Source organism: Numida meleagris, chromosome 7, assembly GCF_002078875.1.
Source record: "Numida meleagris isolate 19003 breed g44 Domestic line chromosome 7, NumMel1.0, whole genome shotgun sequence".
NCBI lineage: Eukaryota > Metazoa > Chordata > Aves > Galliformes > Numididae > Numida > Numida meleagris.
This window is the reverse complement of record NC_034415.1, coordinates 25011413-25026737: the sequence shown is the minus strand read 5'-3', so window position 1 is coordinate 25026737 and position 15325 is coordinate 25011413. Positions and strand designations below refer to the sequence as shown.

General features: G+C 41.8%; 2 protein-coding genes across 7 annotated transcripts in view; one reads left to right on the top strand and one right to left on the bottom strand.

Annotated features, from left to right (window-relative positions):
- The window catches only part of GLIS1 (GLIS family zinc finger 1), a 187937-nt gene that overhangs the window by 163727 nt on the left and 8885 nt on the right, over positions 1-15325 (top strand). For all 6 annotated transcript variants that reach the window (XM_021404411.1, XM_021404405.1, XM_021404408.1 and 3 more), the window contains one exon: positions 8119-8303. In XM_021404411.1, the coding sequence (XP_021260086.1) occupies positions 8119-8303 (185 nt within the window). The remainder of the gene's footprint in view (positions 1-8118; positions 8304-15325) is intronic.
- On the bottom strand, positions 13954-15319 carry LOC110402387. Its single transcript, XM_021404420.1, has 3 exons — positions 14895-15319; positions 14307-14565; positions 13954-14204 (listed from the first exon to the last, which is right to left on the bottom strand). The coding sequence occupies exons 1-3, from the start codon at positions 15127-15129 to the stop codon at positions 13958-13960; spliced, it is 741 nt and encodes a 246-aa protein (XP_021260095.1). The 5' UTR covers positions 15130-15319; the 3' UTR covers positions 13954-13957.

The following is a 15325-nucleotide window of genomic DNA, read 5'->3' as shown; positions in this document are numbered from 1 at the left end:
TGTGTAACAGAATATGATGTCATGGGCCAACATAATAAAACAGGAGACATTACTGTTGGAGCAGTCTTTGTAGTAGTTTGTACTTATCTAGAAGCGAGAAAAAGGCTGGGATTGCCTTAGTCCTACTTTAAGATGTTACCCCTGGAGGTATGTCACACATAGCATTGGCAGCAGAGCCAGGAGTAGAGGCCAAGCCTCTGAACAGCAGGCATTGGGTCAAGCTGGCTACAGCAAGAAAACAGAACAGGATCACGGCGTCCTATCTTGCAGTTGTAGAGCAAGACTGAGTATCATACAGACTAACAACTTGTTTGCTCATTGTTTATAGAAAGGGGTAATAAAATGCGGTGATGCCCAGCAAGGTGCTTTTCAATGAAAGATTTATTATATATGAGGGAGAGAGGGGAAGAGGAGAAAGGAAGAAAGAAAGAGAAAGAAAAGATTCCTTGCATTCCAGAAACCTAGCCAGAGGCACCTGGCAGTGATTAGTGCAAAGGTTCACCAAACTTCAGATAGAGTCCGTCTTAAAAAAAAAAAAAAAGTTAAAAAGTTAAAAAAAGGGAACGGTATAACTGTTTCCTGAGCATGTGCTGACAGAAATTCCCGTAGGGCAAGACCCAGAACAGAAACACGTGGCAAGAGATTGGGCGCTATCCAGAGACCAGATTAGCAGAGCTTTACACATCATTTTTAATATTATGGGAAGAGATGAAAATCAGTGTTAACTTTTTTTTTTTCATTTGAAAAAATAATTTCCTGGTCCTGGAACTCAATTGGACTTTCTCACAATATAAGTAATGTAATGCTTGGGGAGAAAATTTATGAATGAAATGGTTAGCATGCTGGATTTTATGGCAGAACCTGGTTCTATGGAAACATCTCAGATTTTGTAACTAGCTGCAATACTGTATAGGTAACTTATGCCAAAACATAGAGCTTCTTTGCTTTGTGCTTTTCATGCTGGTGCTTTATTATATACTTTTCTTCCTACTAATATGAGTTTTAAAAAACTCTCAAATTCTATATAGTGGGATATGTCAATATGGTATACATGAGAGCTGTATTACAGTATGGTCTTAAACCCCAAAATATATTAAAAGTTATTTGAGATACAGGACAGATGTTTTTCAGTCTGGATTTGGTCCTATTTCCACTAAAGTTAATGGAATATGGGTTGAGATTCTTTGTCTTGCCTAGGAATCTGCCAATCAAGCCATCACATCATTAAAAAAAACACCAAAAAACAGACAGTTTTCATATTGGAGAAATCCCAATCTCAGATATTTCTATTTTGTGGTTATACTTCTTTCTCAGTTATTATTCAAGAATCTTAGTTTCAATTATTTTCATTATTTTTAAATTTTCAGTTCAATTTAAGTATTTTCTGCTTAAACATACTGTGTGTGGGTTTTGGCAGTTAAGACACGATGAACCAGATGATGAAAGAACTCCTCTTAAAACAGCTCTAGATCTGGCTTTACAATTTCTTACTCTGTTAATTTGTCCAGGAACAGTTACTGAACAGACTAGCAAAAGTGAAATATAAAACTATTTCTTACTCAGACTAAGTACTGTGGACGAATATAGAAAACATACATTGCCATCTTGACAGAAAGGTCAGAAAAATCAATGTCCATATGCATTTTTTGGGAGTTCCTTATTTTTCAAGATTATTGGAACATGACATTTTGTGTGCATTGTGAAAATACACGATTTTTTATGCACCACTGTCTACTAGGAGAAACCAAAACTGGAGGCAGGATAAGTAAACCTAAAGCAAGTTAACAGTACTTGTAGCCTAGGAAGTGTCTTTGGTATCGATTGCTGCTAACTCACAGCACTCCTAGATAGTTCCTTCACATACATCTTTCTTATAATTTAATCTTAACATTTATAATAAAAAATACATAATGTTAAAACACAATCTAAAGAAAATTTAAGTTTTACTGAGACTTCTGTTTGAGATTCTTAAAGATATGCGCTTTTTAAAATCAGAGAACATAGATTAATATCTTCTGTATTTTGGCTTTTAATTTAACAAAATCTGTCTGTTAAGATTCAGATTTCTGTGTTTCCACTGCTGTGAGTGGCAAATGCTTTGCAGTAGAGGTGAGGAAGTGGCTCATGATCTGTGTCTATCATTTGTGTTAGTGACTCTTCAGGGGTAGTATCTCATCAGACTTCAAGAGCTTAACTTAGAAGGGCTGCGAAACTGAGTAATTTAAGATAGTGTTTAACATTGTACAGAAACGTATGTGGTATCATAGACAAGGTGTGTTATCAACGTAGGATCAGTTCTTCCAATACCATTCTGTCAGTTCTATGGATGATGGTATTACAAAAACAAGATTTTTCTGATTAGTCCTTTTGCTTATTTGTCTACTGATGCATCCTCAGAAGAGGAATGCATTAGGCTTGCAGTTCCACCTGAAATCATAGGTCCCTCAAGACTAGTATTATGTCTTCAGCACCACCCTACACATGGTGCTTCAAAGGGAATTTGAAAAAAACCCACAATACCTGGTCAATCATGTCAAGTTGTATGATGAGTGAAGAGTGAGAATTCCTCTCTGATTTCTTGGGCGATCAGTTTACATCCTGAAGCACAAGATTTGATTACCCTGTGCTTAGCATGGAAATGTTGCTTTTGGCCATCAAATTATTCATTCTGTTTTTAAAAAACTTATCTAGACTGTTTGATTCTGTGACTTCCTGTGGCTATGACTGCCACAGGCCAGAGCATGCTGTGTGAGCAAAATGTTCCTTTTGTTTTAAACTGACCTGCCTCTCCCGGTGCTGAATGCCCTGTCGCTCCTTTGTCTCCAGCAGGGTGGAGAGGAGGCTGGCTCCTCTCCTGTGCCACTGCATTCTGAAAAACTGTGTTTCAAGTTCTCTTCTTTCAGTGCCACGCTTATAGTTTTGGCAATTTTACTTGGTAAGAAAACTCTCTCTTACTATTCTAGTGTATCTTCAGTGGCTTTTAACTCCTACAATGATTTAATGCATCAAAACTGAATACAGCTCTTCCTGTATTCAGTGTTGATGCATAATACCTCTAATTTCTCCAAATTTGGTTTCATTTTGCATCCTGCTGTCCAGATTCTGAATATATTCATATCTGTTTTGAGTTCCCTGCAAGCACCTGAGTAGCTTCTGAGGAAACCAAAGTATTTTCAGTGAATATTCACCACTTCTCCCCTGCTTTATCCAGATCACCAGTAAACATTCTCCTTAGCACCTCCCTTCTGACCTATCCCAGCAGCATGCAACATGAACCTCTTGGGCTGCGCTATTACCAGTCATTTGTAATTGTTAAGCAGCAGCACTTTTGTCTGTGATGCACGAAGTACTGAAGATGCAGTTTTGGTACCATGGGGACCCAGAGAAGTTACAGGAGAATGGGAGGTAAGGAGGCAAACATTTCCAGGGTTTGGAAAGTGTGTCCTCCAGTTAGGGTGTTTACCATATAAAACAAGGCTTGAGACATGTATTCATCACAGATGCTACTTCCAGGCTAGGAGGATTTCTGGGCACTGCACCACAGTGCTGACTGCCATACAGAAACCCACCCAGAGAGCACCACAAATACAGCAGAGGTTTCCAGCCTACAGAGTCCTGTGAATCCACAGGCTGTTCCTTAGAGACACACAAGATACTGAGAAGCACCTACTATCATTAGGTCCAAAGTCACCAAAAGTCTTGAGATGAAAAGGCTTTCCTACTTGTACCATGTATCACATCCAGAAACGTTTTTTAGCAATAGCAATTCCATCAGTAGGCAACTGAAAATCTGCTGAATTCCGAGATGAAATCCAGCTAGGGACTTCATTAGTGTCTATGCTGGGAAACGGATAGGAATAAGGTAAGAGCATGATTAAGATGTTACCCTTCTCATAAAGGATATAGTGGAGTGATGAAAGCCTTGCAGTGTTTTGATTTGTTACTTGAGATAATGAAAGTGTTTTATCATCAAGCATCCTTATAAGACAAGGTGGAATTTATTGACAGTCCAACTAGATCAGCAGTGTAAGCAAGCTGTAAGAACTGTTCATCTTTCTTAGCTTTGTCAATACTGTTAGCGAGGTAGGAAAAAGGTTGATCTTCTCAAGCAGAGAGATTCAGGACAGATAGGAGCCCTTAAATTTAATGAATTAAGGAAGGATTTTTTTCCGTGTATGTGTATTTATCTATAAACTGCCAATATAACTGTATATAGGCACAGATATATATTAAAAGGCCCCCAAAGGACCTGCAGACTTATGATTTATGCAAGTTACAATTCAAATAAAATATATGGCACATATTTATTATTAATATACAAACCAAAGCAAACTGTGGTTGTAGTACAGTATTAACAGGAAATGTACAGGCTATTAGTTTCTGAAACATATGCCTGAGCTACTGCCTCGGAATTTTTAATGTATCCAGCTGAGTTTCTGGCTTAAATAGTTTAGCGTTTCCCCTTTCATACAGAAGGCATCTCCTTTTAAGCTAGTTAGTTTGTATGAGGAATGATTCTGCCTATCCTTTAACAAGCTGAGTATCACAGCAACGTGATTAGTAGGCAAGCATGTAGGACAGAATTAAAAACAGGGCACTGGCGGCTGGAGAGTTAGTTGATGAAAAACTCTCCTTGAGTCTGCCAGAGCACATGTGCACACACAGAACAATATTTTAGGGGCCAGCTTGAGCTGTAGGCATTGTGATGACTATTTTAAGGAGACAAATTCCCATATTGGCCACTTATGCTATACAGACTGATTTTTCTGCTGAGCAATGCTTTTTCCTAGCTAAAAACTGTGCCCTAACTTATGGGAAACATTTGGGAGAGACTGAGGAGAAAGCAGCAGATTTTATGGTTACCTGCTCATACTGCATGAAACTCTTCACACAGAGAAGGCAGAGAGAGCTCAGCATTACACAGAGCTCTAAGGGTTTCAGCCCAAGCTGCTGCACTGCAAGTTACTAGGATACTGGCTTCCTGCCGGCAGCAATGTTTGCTGAGCCCCAGCACCGTGCAGGCAGAGCAAGTGGAAGCAAGGAGCTGGCAGCCCTGCTCGCCTGGCTGGAGCAGGGCCCCACACCTCCTCACCCTGCTGCCTCCTGGCCTGGCACTGGTGTGCCTCCCTCCTGCTCTCAACAAGCCATTGCAAAGGCTTTGAGGCACAAACCCTGGCAAACCGTTGAGCTCATACACAAGAAAAACAAGAATGCGAAAGAGTGTGAGTGGGAACAAGCACTGCTTTAAAATATAATCGTAACAGCCATTCAGTTCGTCTCACAGGGTTAAGATTTAAATAACCTTTAGGAAGAGTGAAACAGGGAAGCTGGGGTTTTCAGAATTCCCACAGCCAGACAACTTAAATGTACCATTTTTGCTGTGCAACATATTTGCATGGAATTTAAAAACGCAGTTTCCCCACAGTCCGAACAAAGCATTCAACACAGAGCAGCCGGGCAGGCCCGTATGGGGCTGCATCTCCAGCAGTGGCCAGCACAAGGCATTCACAGAGCAGGCACAGGAAACCTAACTCAGGCAGTTGCAGAGTGCTCGCTCACCAGAAGTATTTTCCTCCCTCATTCAGAGTGGTTTCTGGCTCATCCAGCCTTGGAGTCTTCAGTACATCTTTTGTTTCTCTTTAAAATGTGTGTGTGGTCATTACCCATATAAATGTCACTATCATGATCTCTTTTAGCTGTTATCTTTCCAAAGAAAACAACTGCAATCTTTTTAATCTCCTTTCAGATAGAAGTATTTCCTGGCTTCTACTAGCATTTCTGGCATGTCGAGGACAATGTCTCCATGTGCTGTTTGAAAGGGCTGGTGACCGTTCTGTCACTTGCGGTCATGATTTGCCAGCACTCCCTGGCAGCATTGGATGAGACTGTAGCAAAGCTTTTCTGCAGGTTCCAGCAGATAAGGGCAGCCCCATCTGCATGCAGTCCTCACCACTAGCACATGTTTGAGAGAATTTGTGGAAGATCAGGCATGCAGCTGGGCAGCACGACAGATCGGTTTTGTTTAACTGTTTCTCCACTGAGACATCTGAGGAAAAACTATGGCCACATGGGAGCTGACCTTTGCATTTAGCTGTAAACAAGCTCGGTATTTTCCCCTGAGCATCCAGTCCTCAGTAGAGCTGGCTCCAGAGAGCAGTGTCAGCCTGGGACCTGCGAGGGCATGGCTGGCCCCACACTGCCCACCCTGCTGCAGCCCCGCTCCCAGTTCCTGCCACCTCTTCTTAGTTTCTGTTGCAGAGCTCTTTTTAATATGTATTCGAAGCAAAAACAAGCAAACAAAAAAACCCACAGACTAATAAGTTTCTTTTATTTGCATGTTGGCTTTATAATTCTGCTTCAGTTATCTATATATATTGCAGGCCTTTGCGTATGGGGAGTTGTATTTCTCACAAAAGGTTTATTTTCCAGTTCTTAGATATTTGGCTTGAAAATGCCCTTATCTTAATCCATTTAACAATACTTGCTTATTTCTTCAGTTGAGTTTGGGGAAATTTGAACTCTGCAGGCTGTATTACACGTCTTATTTTTCTGTTTTGGGGAGGTGGAGTTATTTCATCATAGGATTGGCTTTGACTGGTTGATTTATTTAAACCACTCTTAATAAGCGTCACTGTGACACCATGTTACTGTGACAGCTTTTGGCAGTGTTCCTCTGCCTACATGTTAAATTTGAATATGCTGTTGTCACCCTTAATTCACAGTTCGTCTATATTTACTTCCTGAACACTGTCACGGGGTGCATAGCCTCGTGTCCACCACAACCTCGCTTCACAAGCTTTAGTCACAAGTGCTCCAAGAAGCAGAGTAAGTTGGTCAGAGCCTGCTAGTCCAAACCATGGTGTGTGATATTTGAACAGCTTGTGCACTGGTAGAGGAAGTCACTGGTGTTAGATTTGACTCGCTTGTGTAGCTGATTCTCTGTACTTTTGCGCTGGTGTGTGCTCAATATTTTTTTCAGCTAGGGGGCACATACTGTGACCTGCTCTGACATATGCTGAACGCCTGCTCTCTGCAGACCTCACATTTGAAAGTGTAACCCTGGGCTATATGGCAAAAAAACATTTGTCACAGCTACAGTAGGAGGCAAAAAGGTTCAGTTTATAACAAGTTACTCATTTACAGGGTTAGTTTAATGCAGCTATAAAAGAGGCTTATGCCTGTATGACCAGGTTTTTGGTCGTGTCTTCTGTACCACGACATCTTTCTGTCTGTGGATGGCCAAAAGAGTTCTCTGGCAAAGGGTGCATCTCGTGTGGGCCAGCTGCTGTACCTGCCTTGGTGGGCTGGGGGCACTCCATGGCCAGGGGAAGCATTGAAGCTTCTCTACCAGGGGTGGAGGACTGCCCAGGGATTTCATGGCAGCAGGCCAATGAGGCTCTTCTTCAGCTGCTCCAGCTTGCTTTGGGAATGCAGGGTCAGGGCCTGTCCCCCAAGCGGGACTGTCCCAGTGCTCCTGTGCTTGCCTGACTCCCAGCTGTCCATGGGGAATTTTCCATCTCTCAGGCGTCACCCTTCCCAGTCTTCCACTGAGAGGTGCTGATGCAAAGGAACCCTTATTCGGGCCTTTTCTTTGAAAGGACAGTGCCAGCTATTGCAGTTAAATCTGTATTCCTTGCAGTTAAGTCTAAAAAATACTTTATGAGGAATAATTGAAAAGTAATGTTTTTCTTTGTCTTGGCTGAAACCTGGGTGGAAAGCTTTACCCGCTACAACTACCAAGGCACTTGAACAATTTACATGCTTTTACTTATTCTGACTTATTCTCCACTTCGGTTTCTGGACGTTTCTCAGCTTACAAAATTTCAAATTAAAACTGACCCCTGTCTAAGTTGCTTTCTGAGGAGTGATGTCATTTTGATTCTGTCATTACGATTAGTACAGGAAGTCAATGTAAAGAAACATGAATCATTTTCTAACTGCCTTCCTTGCTAATAAAGACCTGAAAGCAGCAATGCATTGTTATCTTTCTTTTACAGCATAATTTATATCTGCAAAATAAATGTTTCTATAGTCTTGCGGTCACGTATGTAGGACCTTTCAAGTATTTCATTTTCCCATATTTGATATGTGAAGTTTTTCTGAATTTTCTTTTTCTAGGCTGGCTCCCAACATAATCTCTCCACTTGTCAGCCCCCTGAAAGCATTAGTTCCACCTTCCCTATTGCAGAAACACAGCTCTCCATCATCGCACAGCCAATCACCAAATGGGCAGCAGTTTTCTGGAATACCAAATAAACCATATGCTCAGTTTCAAAATCAATCAGTACAGCAGGGATCTCAAGGTAACTTCCTTTTTTTTTTTTTTTCTTCTTTTACAGCTTTCCTGATTCCTAGTTGGGAAAAAAAATTGACTTCAGTTTTTGCATTTTCTGCCAATGTTGTCATATTAAGGGTTTGACAGCATACTTTTAACATGGTTTTATTGAGACAGAGTCAAAATTTCAGACCATTTCTTATTGTGATATCTTATTATAATAGGGAAAACTATCTCAACAGCACATCTACTGCATTTATTCAGCTTCTTTTTAGGACATGATTTCAAAAAGGTGTTTGCAAGAATGAATTATGCCCACAAATAACTCTGATGGGAAGATCAAGTGAAATAGCCTTGATGTAATAACTAAACTTGATATAATAACTAAATATGATAACTCCTTGATGGTCAGGAAAGGGTTGCTCTCACAAGGCAGTAGATGCCTACCAGCTATACACCTTGCCTGACTGAATATCCAGCCATCTTCCCGTTTAGAGAGAGTGAGTCTGCCACACCAAAAGTCATTTTCAGCTTGCTTGCTAAAATAGATGAAGAGATGCACACTTTGGCAATGTTCTGTTCTATCCACCAATGATGCTGTACTAGATGTGGTCTTAGATAAAGAAAGATTATTTTCCTATTTAATATTTGGCAGTTTTGTTTATATGTTATTGTATGTAGTAATCTGCAAAGACACTGTGCAAAGCTATAGAGTGTCAATGTAATTTGAGGGCAGGAATGGCAGCAGCTAAGGAGCTATCCCGCTGCTTAATTTAAAACATTTTTTTGTTCTGAATTACCCAGCCTTTTAAATGGGGAGCTTATTTTCCTATTCCCGAGTTCTGCTGTGGGAACTAAATAATGTTTCTCCAATTTCTGAGGTATAAATTAGCAAGTGATATGATTATCACAGATTCTTCCAGTAGCAGAAGCTTGCATACTAAAGAAATATGTTATGTAATCCAGATGGTATGCTGCTTAAGTGTGGTAAATATTCACAGTAAAGAAGTGTGCAGGACATCTGTCTGGTTGCAAGTATAACCAAGCATCTAAGTTTGTACAGGCAGATAACCAGTTTTTTGAAACTCTCTTCACCGCTGTACTGTCATTTGTGTAAGGTCATTTTTGGCTGGTGGAGTATTACAAGTGATTAATTTGCCAGTGGGTAATATAGGAGCTTTGCTTTCTCTGAATAAATTCTACGGCAATGCAGGATTTTAACAGAAACCCAATAAACAATTCACAGCTGTAATGAGGTTCTGTATCCCAACACTTCCGTCTGCCCTCCTGTCCCTGAGGACCATTTTTGCTCTTTGGTTGGAGGGCCTTAGTCTGAAAAGTTAAAGCAGATTATATTAAATGATTTGTGCCAAAGGAAAAACTAACTCAACCTGATGCTCAACAGATTACTCAATTTTAAAAGATTAACTCTGTGAGGGAAAAGTGGTAGATTTATGATAGCATATAATGATATATGATTATGTTACTATAATGAGCTAAATAACTACAAACCTCAAGAGGAAAGTTTAGCAGCTCATTACTGTGGCAGAAACAAATGCATAGGCAGAACAAGTTTTGAACCACTTAAATAAATTGACTTTATTCCTTAAGAGAACCACATTTCCTTTTGAATGAATTGTTGCTTTCTAACCATTATGTTGTGAGGTTTTGAAAAAGCAGTAATTTTCCACTTTGGCCAAATGTTGATGGTTGTTCAAAAATCAATTCTGATTAGTAGCTTTTGAAATCAATTGATCTGTATCCTGTATTTAGCTCTACTTGCTCTAAGTCTTTTTTGCATCTCAGTTCATTAATAACACATTTTTCTAATGGAATCTCTAGAGATTTGTGAGCTTTGAATTTCTGCTGAAAAAGGAATGCTATGTAAGTTTAGCTGCAGAAGTAGGCACCTGTATAGAAGAATACAAGTATTGTGGATCTGCAATTTTCAGAAGACAGCAAGCTTCATCAAGCTGGTAGCAGAAATACTGATAATGAAAGAATAATAAGCTGCAATATTTATGTGTTTAAACCTGGTTGTGGCAAGATCACACAGAAATTATTGTATGCTGAAAGAATTTGGCAGGCAATAGGATCCTGTAGTTAGTTATAGCTGACATGCTTTTTCCTCAGAAATTTTATGCAATCTGAAGAACTTAGATTTATTTGTACATGCATGTAAATGGCATGACATAAGATGGCATTTAAGAGACATATTCCAATCATTTGTTCATTACATCATTCATTTTAAAGCTGCTTAAAGTTTTCCAGGTTGTGCCTTACAGAAACAGCTGGTGTGCTGTGTGAAGTGGCAAACTGCAGCTTTTCTGTCACAAGTTCTTTCAAAGCAAAATTTTAGCCAAATATTATGCTTGGAATTCAGTTTATTCCTATATTAACTGTTATATTTCTACATGTACTGTACATAAAACATTTAATAGTGTTCATTTAAACTGACAGGACATTTAGTAAATTCTTCACTTAAAAATTAACCTCAGAAAATGTGATTTGAATCAATCAAACTGAAGGGAAACCTGAAATCCAGGTGGAAAAAAAATATTAGTGAAGCACTTGCCAAATTGGTGCTCCGCTTCTGCTCTCCTAGAAGGAGCAGTGACGTTTACAGCAGACAAGCCTTCTTGCTTACTTCTTATTTTAACCACTGAGGAGAGTTTGTAAGAACTTGTAAAAAATGTTCCATGTTTAATTTTCACTAACCAACTATTTGTGGTTGCTAATTGAACCATTAGTTATGGGATTTGAGTCGTATCTCAGCTCCTCATACTTTCTGTGATAGGTGAATGGCAGGTAAGCTAGGTAGAAGTAAAGCATTTCAGAAAAGCTAAAGGAACCGTAACAAAATGGGGCTTGGAAAACAAGGCTTACGAGAAGTGACTGAGCGAACTGGGGCTGTTCAGTCTGCAGAAATGGAGGCTGAGGGGTGACCTTGTCCCTCTCTGCAAGTACCTGAATGGTGGTTGTAGTGAGAGGCAGAGAATCAGAGAATGGTTTGATTCAGGAGAGATCTTCGTCTCTTTTCTCAGGTGGCAAGCAATAGGACACAAGGCGGCAATCGTAAGTTGTGCCAAAGGAGGACTATATTGTATATGAGAAATAATTTATTCACAAGGCGGGTGGTTAAGTACTGGAATGGGCTGTCCAGGGAGGAAGTGGAGTCACCATCATTGGTGGTATTTAAGAGACACGTGAACGTGGCTCTGAGGAACATGGTTTAGTGATGGGACTCAGTGGGTCAGGTTGATGGTTGGACTTGGTGCCCCTGAAGGTCCTTTCCAACCCAAAGATTCTACGCTTGTACAATGACATAGATGAACCAAAAGCACCTTTCTTTAATACTGAACGTTTAAAAAATATATAAATGCAGTAAAGTTCTGCCTTGTACTGCATATCCAAAGTCAATATTGTATTGTCTGCAAGCATCAATTTCATTTCCTATGGTTGTGTAAAATTAATGAAACCTTATCTGGCAAGAGCACCAGTTGTTACAAAAGCCCTTGTGGTTGCTTTAGCTCACATGGCCGTTTGATCTCATCTTGTTACTTTGGTGTTTGGGAATACAGCATTTAAACAAGCTGGGAATTTTCTCTTTTTATTAGTGTTAATGTTACACAGGGCTCCAATCCCCTGAAGCAGATTGACTGGCCTCTTGAATGATACCAGGCTACTGAAGGCCATCAGCATCCTCCTACCAAAATAAACTCTCTGACTGTTCTGCTGAGCAGCAGGTGGGAGAATAGACATAGCAGTAAAACTCATGAGGAAAATCTTACTGACATAGCAGCTCCCTGATCCTGCAGTACCGCAGCCTGGAGGTACGCATAGCTTCAGTCACTCCAGGACTGATTTCCGCCTTCCAGGACAGTTATCCAACTAGCTACATCTTCAAATACAGCTATGGCAGCTCTTTTCCAGACTTCTGGTTCTGGGGCAGTTGTCTGTCTCAGACATTTTTTCCTGAGCAGCTAGAGTATAACTTAAAACACTGCAAAAGAAGCCTTTATCGATAGGTCATGAGCCAGTCCTGGATCCAACTAGTTTCAATCAGTTCTGTCATGCTTGCCTGTTCTGGGATTTTATAAGCCACTGCACCAGCCAGATTTAAAAGATTTAATTGATTTAACAAAGGCGAGCTTGGGAGCATGACAAAAGGGCAGCAATTACAGGTTCAGAGAAAATACACGATGCCTTCCCTAGAAGTGATGCATACAGCAGACATTCTGGAAAATGTTCAGTTTTTTCTCTAGCAATGCATGTAAGTACTCTCTGCAACCAGTTATCCCTCATCTGAACACAAGTGACTCTTTTTTTTGTTTTATTTTTAACTGCTCATCTCAAAAGGAGATGTTTTTAGAAGGCTGACAGCAAGGAGTTTATGTTTTGTAAACAGAAAAGTCAGCTTAATTATCAAAAGCCAATCAATAAAACACTGTACCTAAAACCACATAAAAGTACGGCTTTGCTACCTTTCCTAGGGGCTCTTGGGTTTTTTGAGCCAGACTCTCCACTCAATAAATAGAAGTGGCTGTCTATTTATTCCGGAGAAAGTTAAGTATCATTTAATACTCAGCTTGCCAAGTTTCTGGGCCACCCTCTACATGGCATCAAATATGAACTGTTTGGAACAGTGTGTATAGAGGCTTTAAGGTAGTCATCCATTAGTACTTCACCAACCAAGGATATCAACGTTTCTTTTTTGTGGTGGAGGATCACAGATTTTCAAGAAATGAATCACCTAATCCCTGCCCATTCTGCCAAAATACATATTAAACTGTGAAACTTCAGAGCAAAGCTTTCATCACTAGATGAATTCCTTTCATTTCTACCAAAGAATTGCCTCCCTTAGCCTTATTTATTGCCGTTGTAGAAAAACATTACCAGAATGAACAGACAGGCCTTGGCTTCAGCCTGATGTTATCCCCTCAATCAAACCATGGTAGCAAACGGAAAAGGGAGGAAAAGACAGGAGAGCTTTCTTAACTGGAAAACACCTTGTTTACTGCATGATTTGTAAGGGACAAATTCTACCCTATACAGCTCCTGCGTAAGCACTCTGGTGACAGGGACAGGTATTACATTTCTGAACAAACTCAATAGCTGCACAGTTGGTCCAGCGCGTCACGTCTGCTGGTGAGTGGAGCTGTGCTGGCTTCTATCAGCTGAAGATCTGTTTGTGTCCTCAATTGATTTTCTTTAGGAAAGGTTTCAGTCTCACGCAGTAGGACTGGGAAAGAACAACAACAGCCCTAGTTTTTTTCTCCTGGCAATTTCAGAGAAATCCTGATGGCATCTTCTACTAAATTTTGAGCCTCACTTGGTTGGCTTCAGTCCTCTACAAGTGACGAACATCATTTCAGAAGGGCCTGTCAGAGAAGACAGAACACTGGATAGTTTGTCTGAATGTGCAGCTAATGTGCACTGCATCGGGAATTGGGAAGAGGCTACCGGGGAAGGACAATTAAATCAGGCCCTGTTTGGTATAAAATCTTGTGGCACGCTTCCAGGTTTTCCTAGGAGAGCAAATAGCATCTTCTTTTAAGATGGTGGCACAACCTTGTAAGTGGTAAAATTGCTTCCTCGGCAATTAATTTGTACTCCTACATAACTTCTTGGATGTGTACAATTCATTCTGAACTTCCACGAGTGAAAACCAAAATACATGCACTAGCAATAAATTTTAATTTTTATTGAAACATAGAAAAAAGAGAAAAACAAAAACTTGAAACTAGTGGGATAGTCTCCGCTGGCCGTTACGCAGGCTGGGCCAGCGTCCGTAGCCCCCTGCAGCAAGGTGATGATCAAGGAGCTCTTGGCATCCAGGCGGTGGAAGATTGTAGTCACTGGAGATGCCTTCAGCCCAGGAACCTTTGGTGGGCTGAGGCATGTCCTGCTCCACCAGCTGGCTGTCATCCTGAAAAGAACGGACTGTCAGATGGACGAAAATACTTCCCTGAAATTATGATTCCCGCCCTTTGACCCACCTGCCCCTTCTGCTGCTGGGAGCCCTACTCACTTGCACTGCTTTCCTGTTGTCCATCCACGCAATCCACAGCGGAGCTGGAGCGGGATGAGGAGCAACTCCTCTTCCTTGCTCCTTGGGCCTTCTTCCCTGACTGCTGGCAGTTGAGCTCCGCGTCGGGTTCGAGGTTCATCAGGTACCTCAGCAAAAAGTCCATTTTGGCCTCCAGCCGGTGGAGCTGCTCGTAACGATTGACGGTGTTCTTGGCCGAGCAGTCTGTTCCCGGAGAATCTGAGGCCATTTGTCGCGTTCCCTGGAAGTGAGCAGAGCAGGAGCACAGTGAAAGGGAAGCAGGCTCGTTTTGCAGAGAAGTGTCCTGCAGGGCTCGGCTTCCTCTGCAGGCGGTCCAGCCTCACAGGACTGCTCGGGGCAGCACATGGGGCTCACTGCACCCCCAGCAGACCCCGTGTTGCACGGGGGCTCCCAGTGAGCGTCAGCCCTGCGGCTGAGCAAGTCCCTTGGGAGAGCTAATGGACTTTCTGGGATCTGCTTCCAAGGAAAGCCTTCATGGGCGAGGTCTTTGTGGTTCCCCGCTCCCTACCAGCAGCCCCCCTTCCTGTGCAATGCATCTCAGTCACTCACCTGTTCCCGAGGTCTTCGTACTTTTCTCCAGAGGCTGCAGGTAACCCGCAGCAGGCAGAGAGCGCAGATATCTATCAGGGAACCCATAAGGAGCCCGGTACACCCCACTTGCTCCATGTAGTTGCAAAACAGGCCCAGGGCATAGGGCAAGCTGAAGGCCACCTGCTCGGTGCGCAGGAGCTGCTGCTTTGGGCCCTCTCGAATGACGTCTCCGCTGGCCCTGGAGCAGACCCATGTGGTGCAGGGGGAGAAGCCAAGCCTGCACCACCAGTTGGAGGCCTGGTGCTCCCCGTCCTGGGGCTGCTGCTTCAGGCCCCCTGTTGCAGCAGCCCTGCTGAGCCTGTGCCAGATGCACCTGGGGCAGGAGGGAAGGCTAAGCCAGCTGGGCCAGCTGGAGGTCTGGCGCTCGGTGTCATCAGGCTGCTTCTCCT

Coding starts and splice junctions, on each gene's coding strand:
- LOC110402387 (XM_021404420.1), bottom strand. CDS start 15,129: ATGGGTCTGCTCCAGGGCCAGCGGAGACGTCATTCGAGAGGGCCCAAA. Junction 14,566..14,894: donor TACGAAGACCTCGGGAACAG/GTGAGTGACTGA, acceptor GCTCACTTCCAG/GGAACGCGACAAATGGCCTC. Junction 14,205..14,306: donor ACAACAGGAAAGCAGTGCAA/GTGAGTAGGGCT, acceptor CGTTCTTTTCAG/GATGACAGCCAGCTGGTGGA.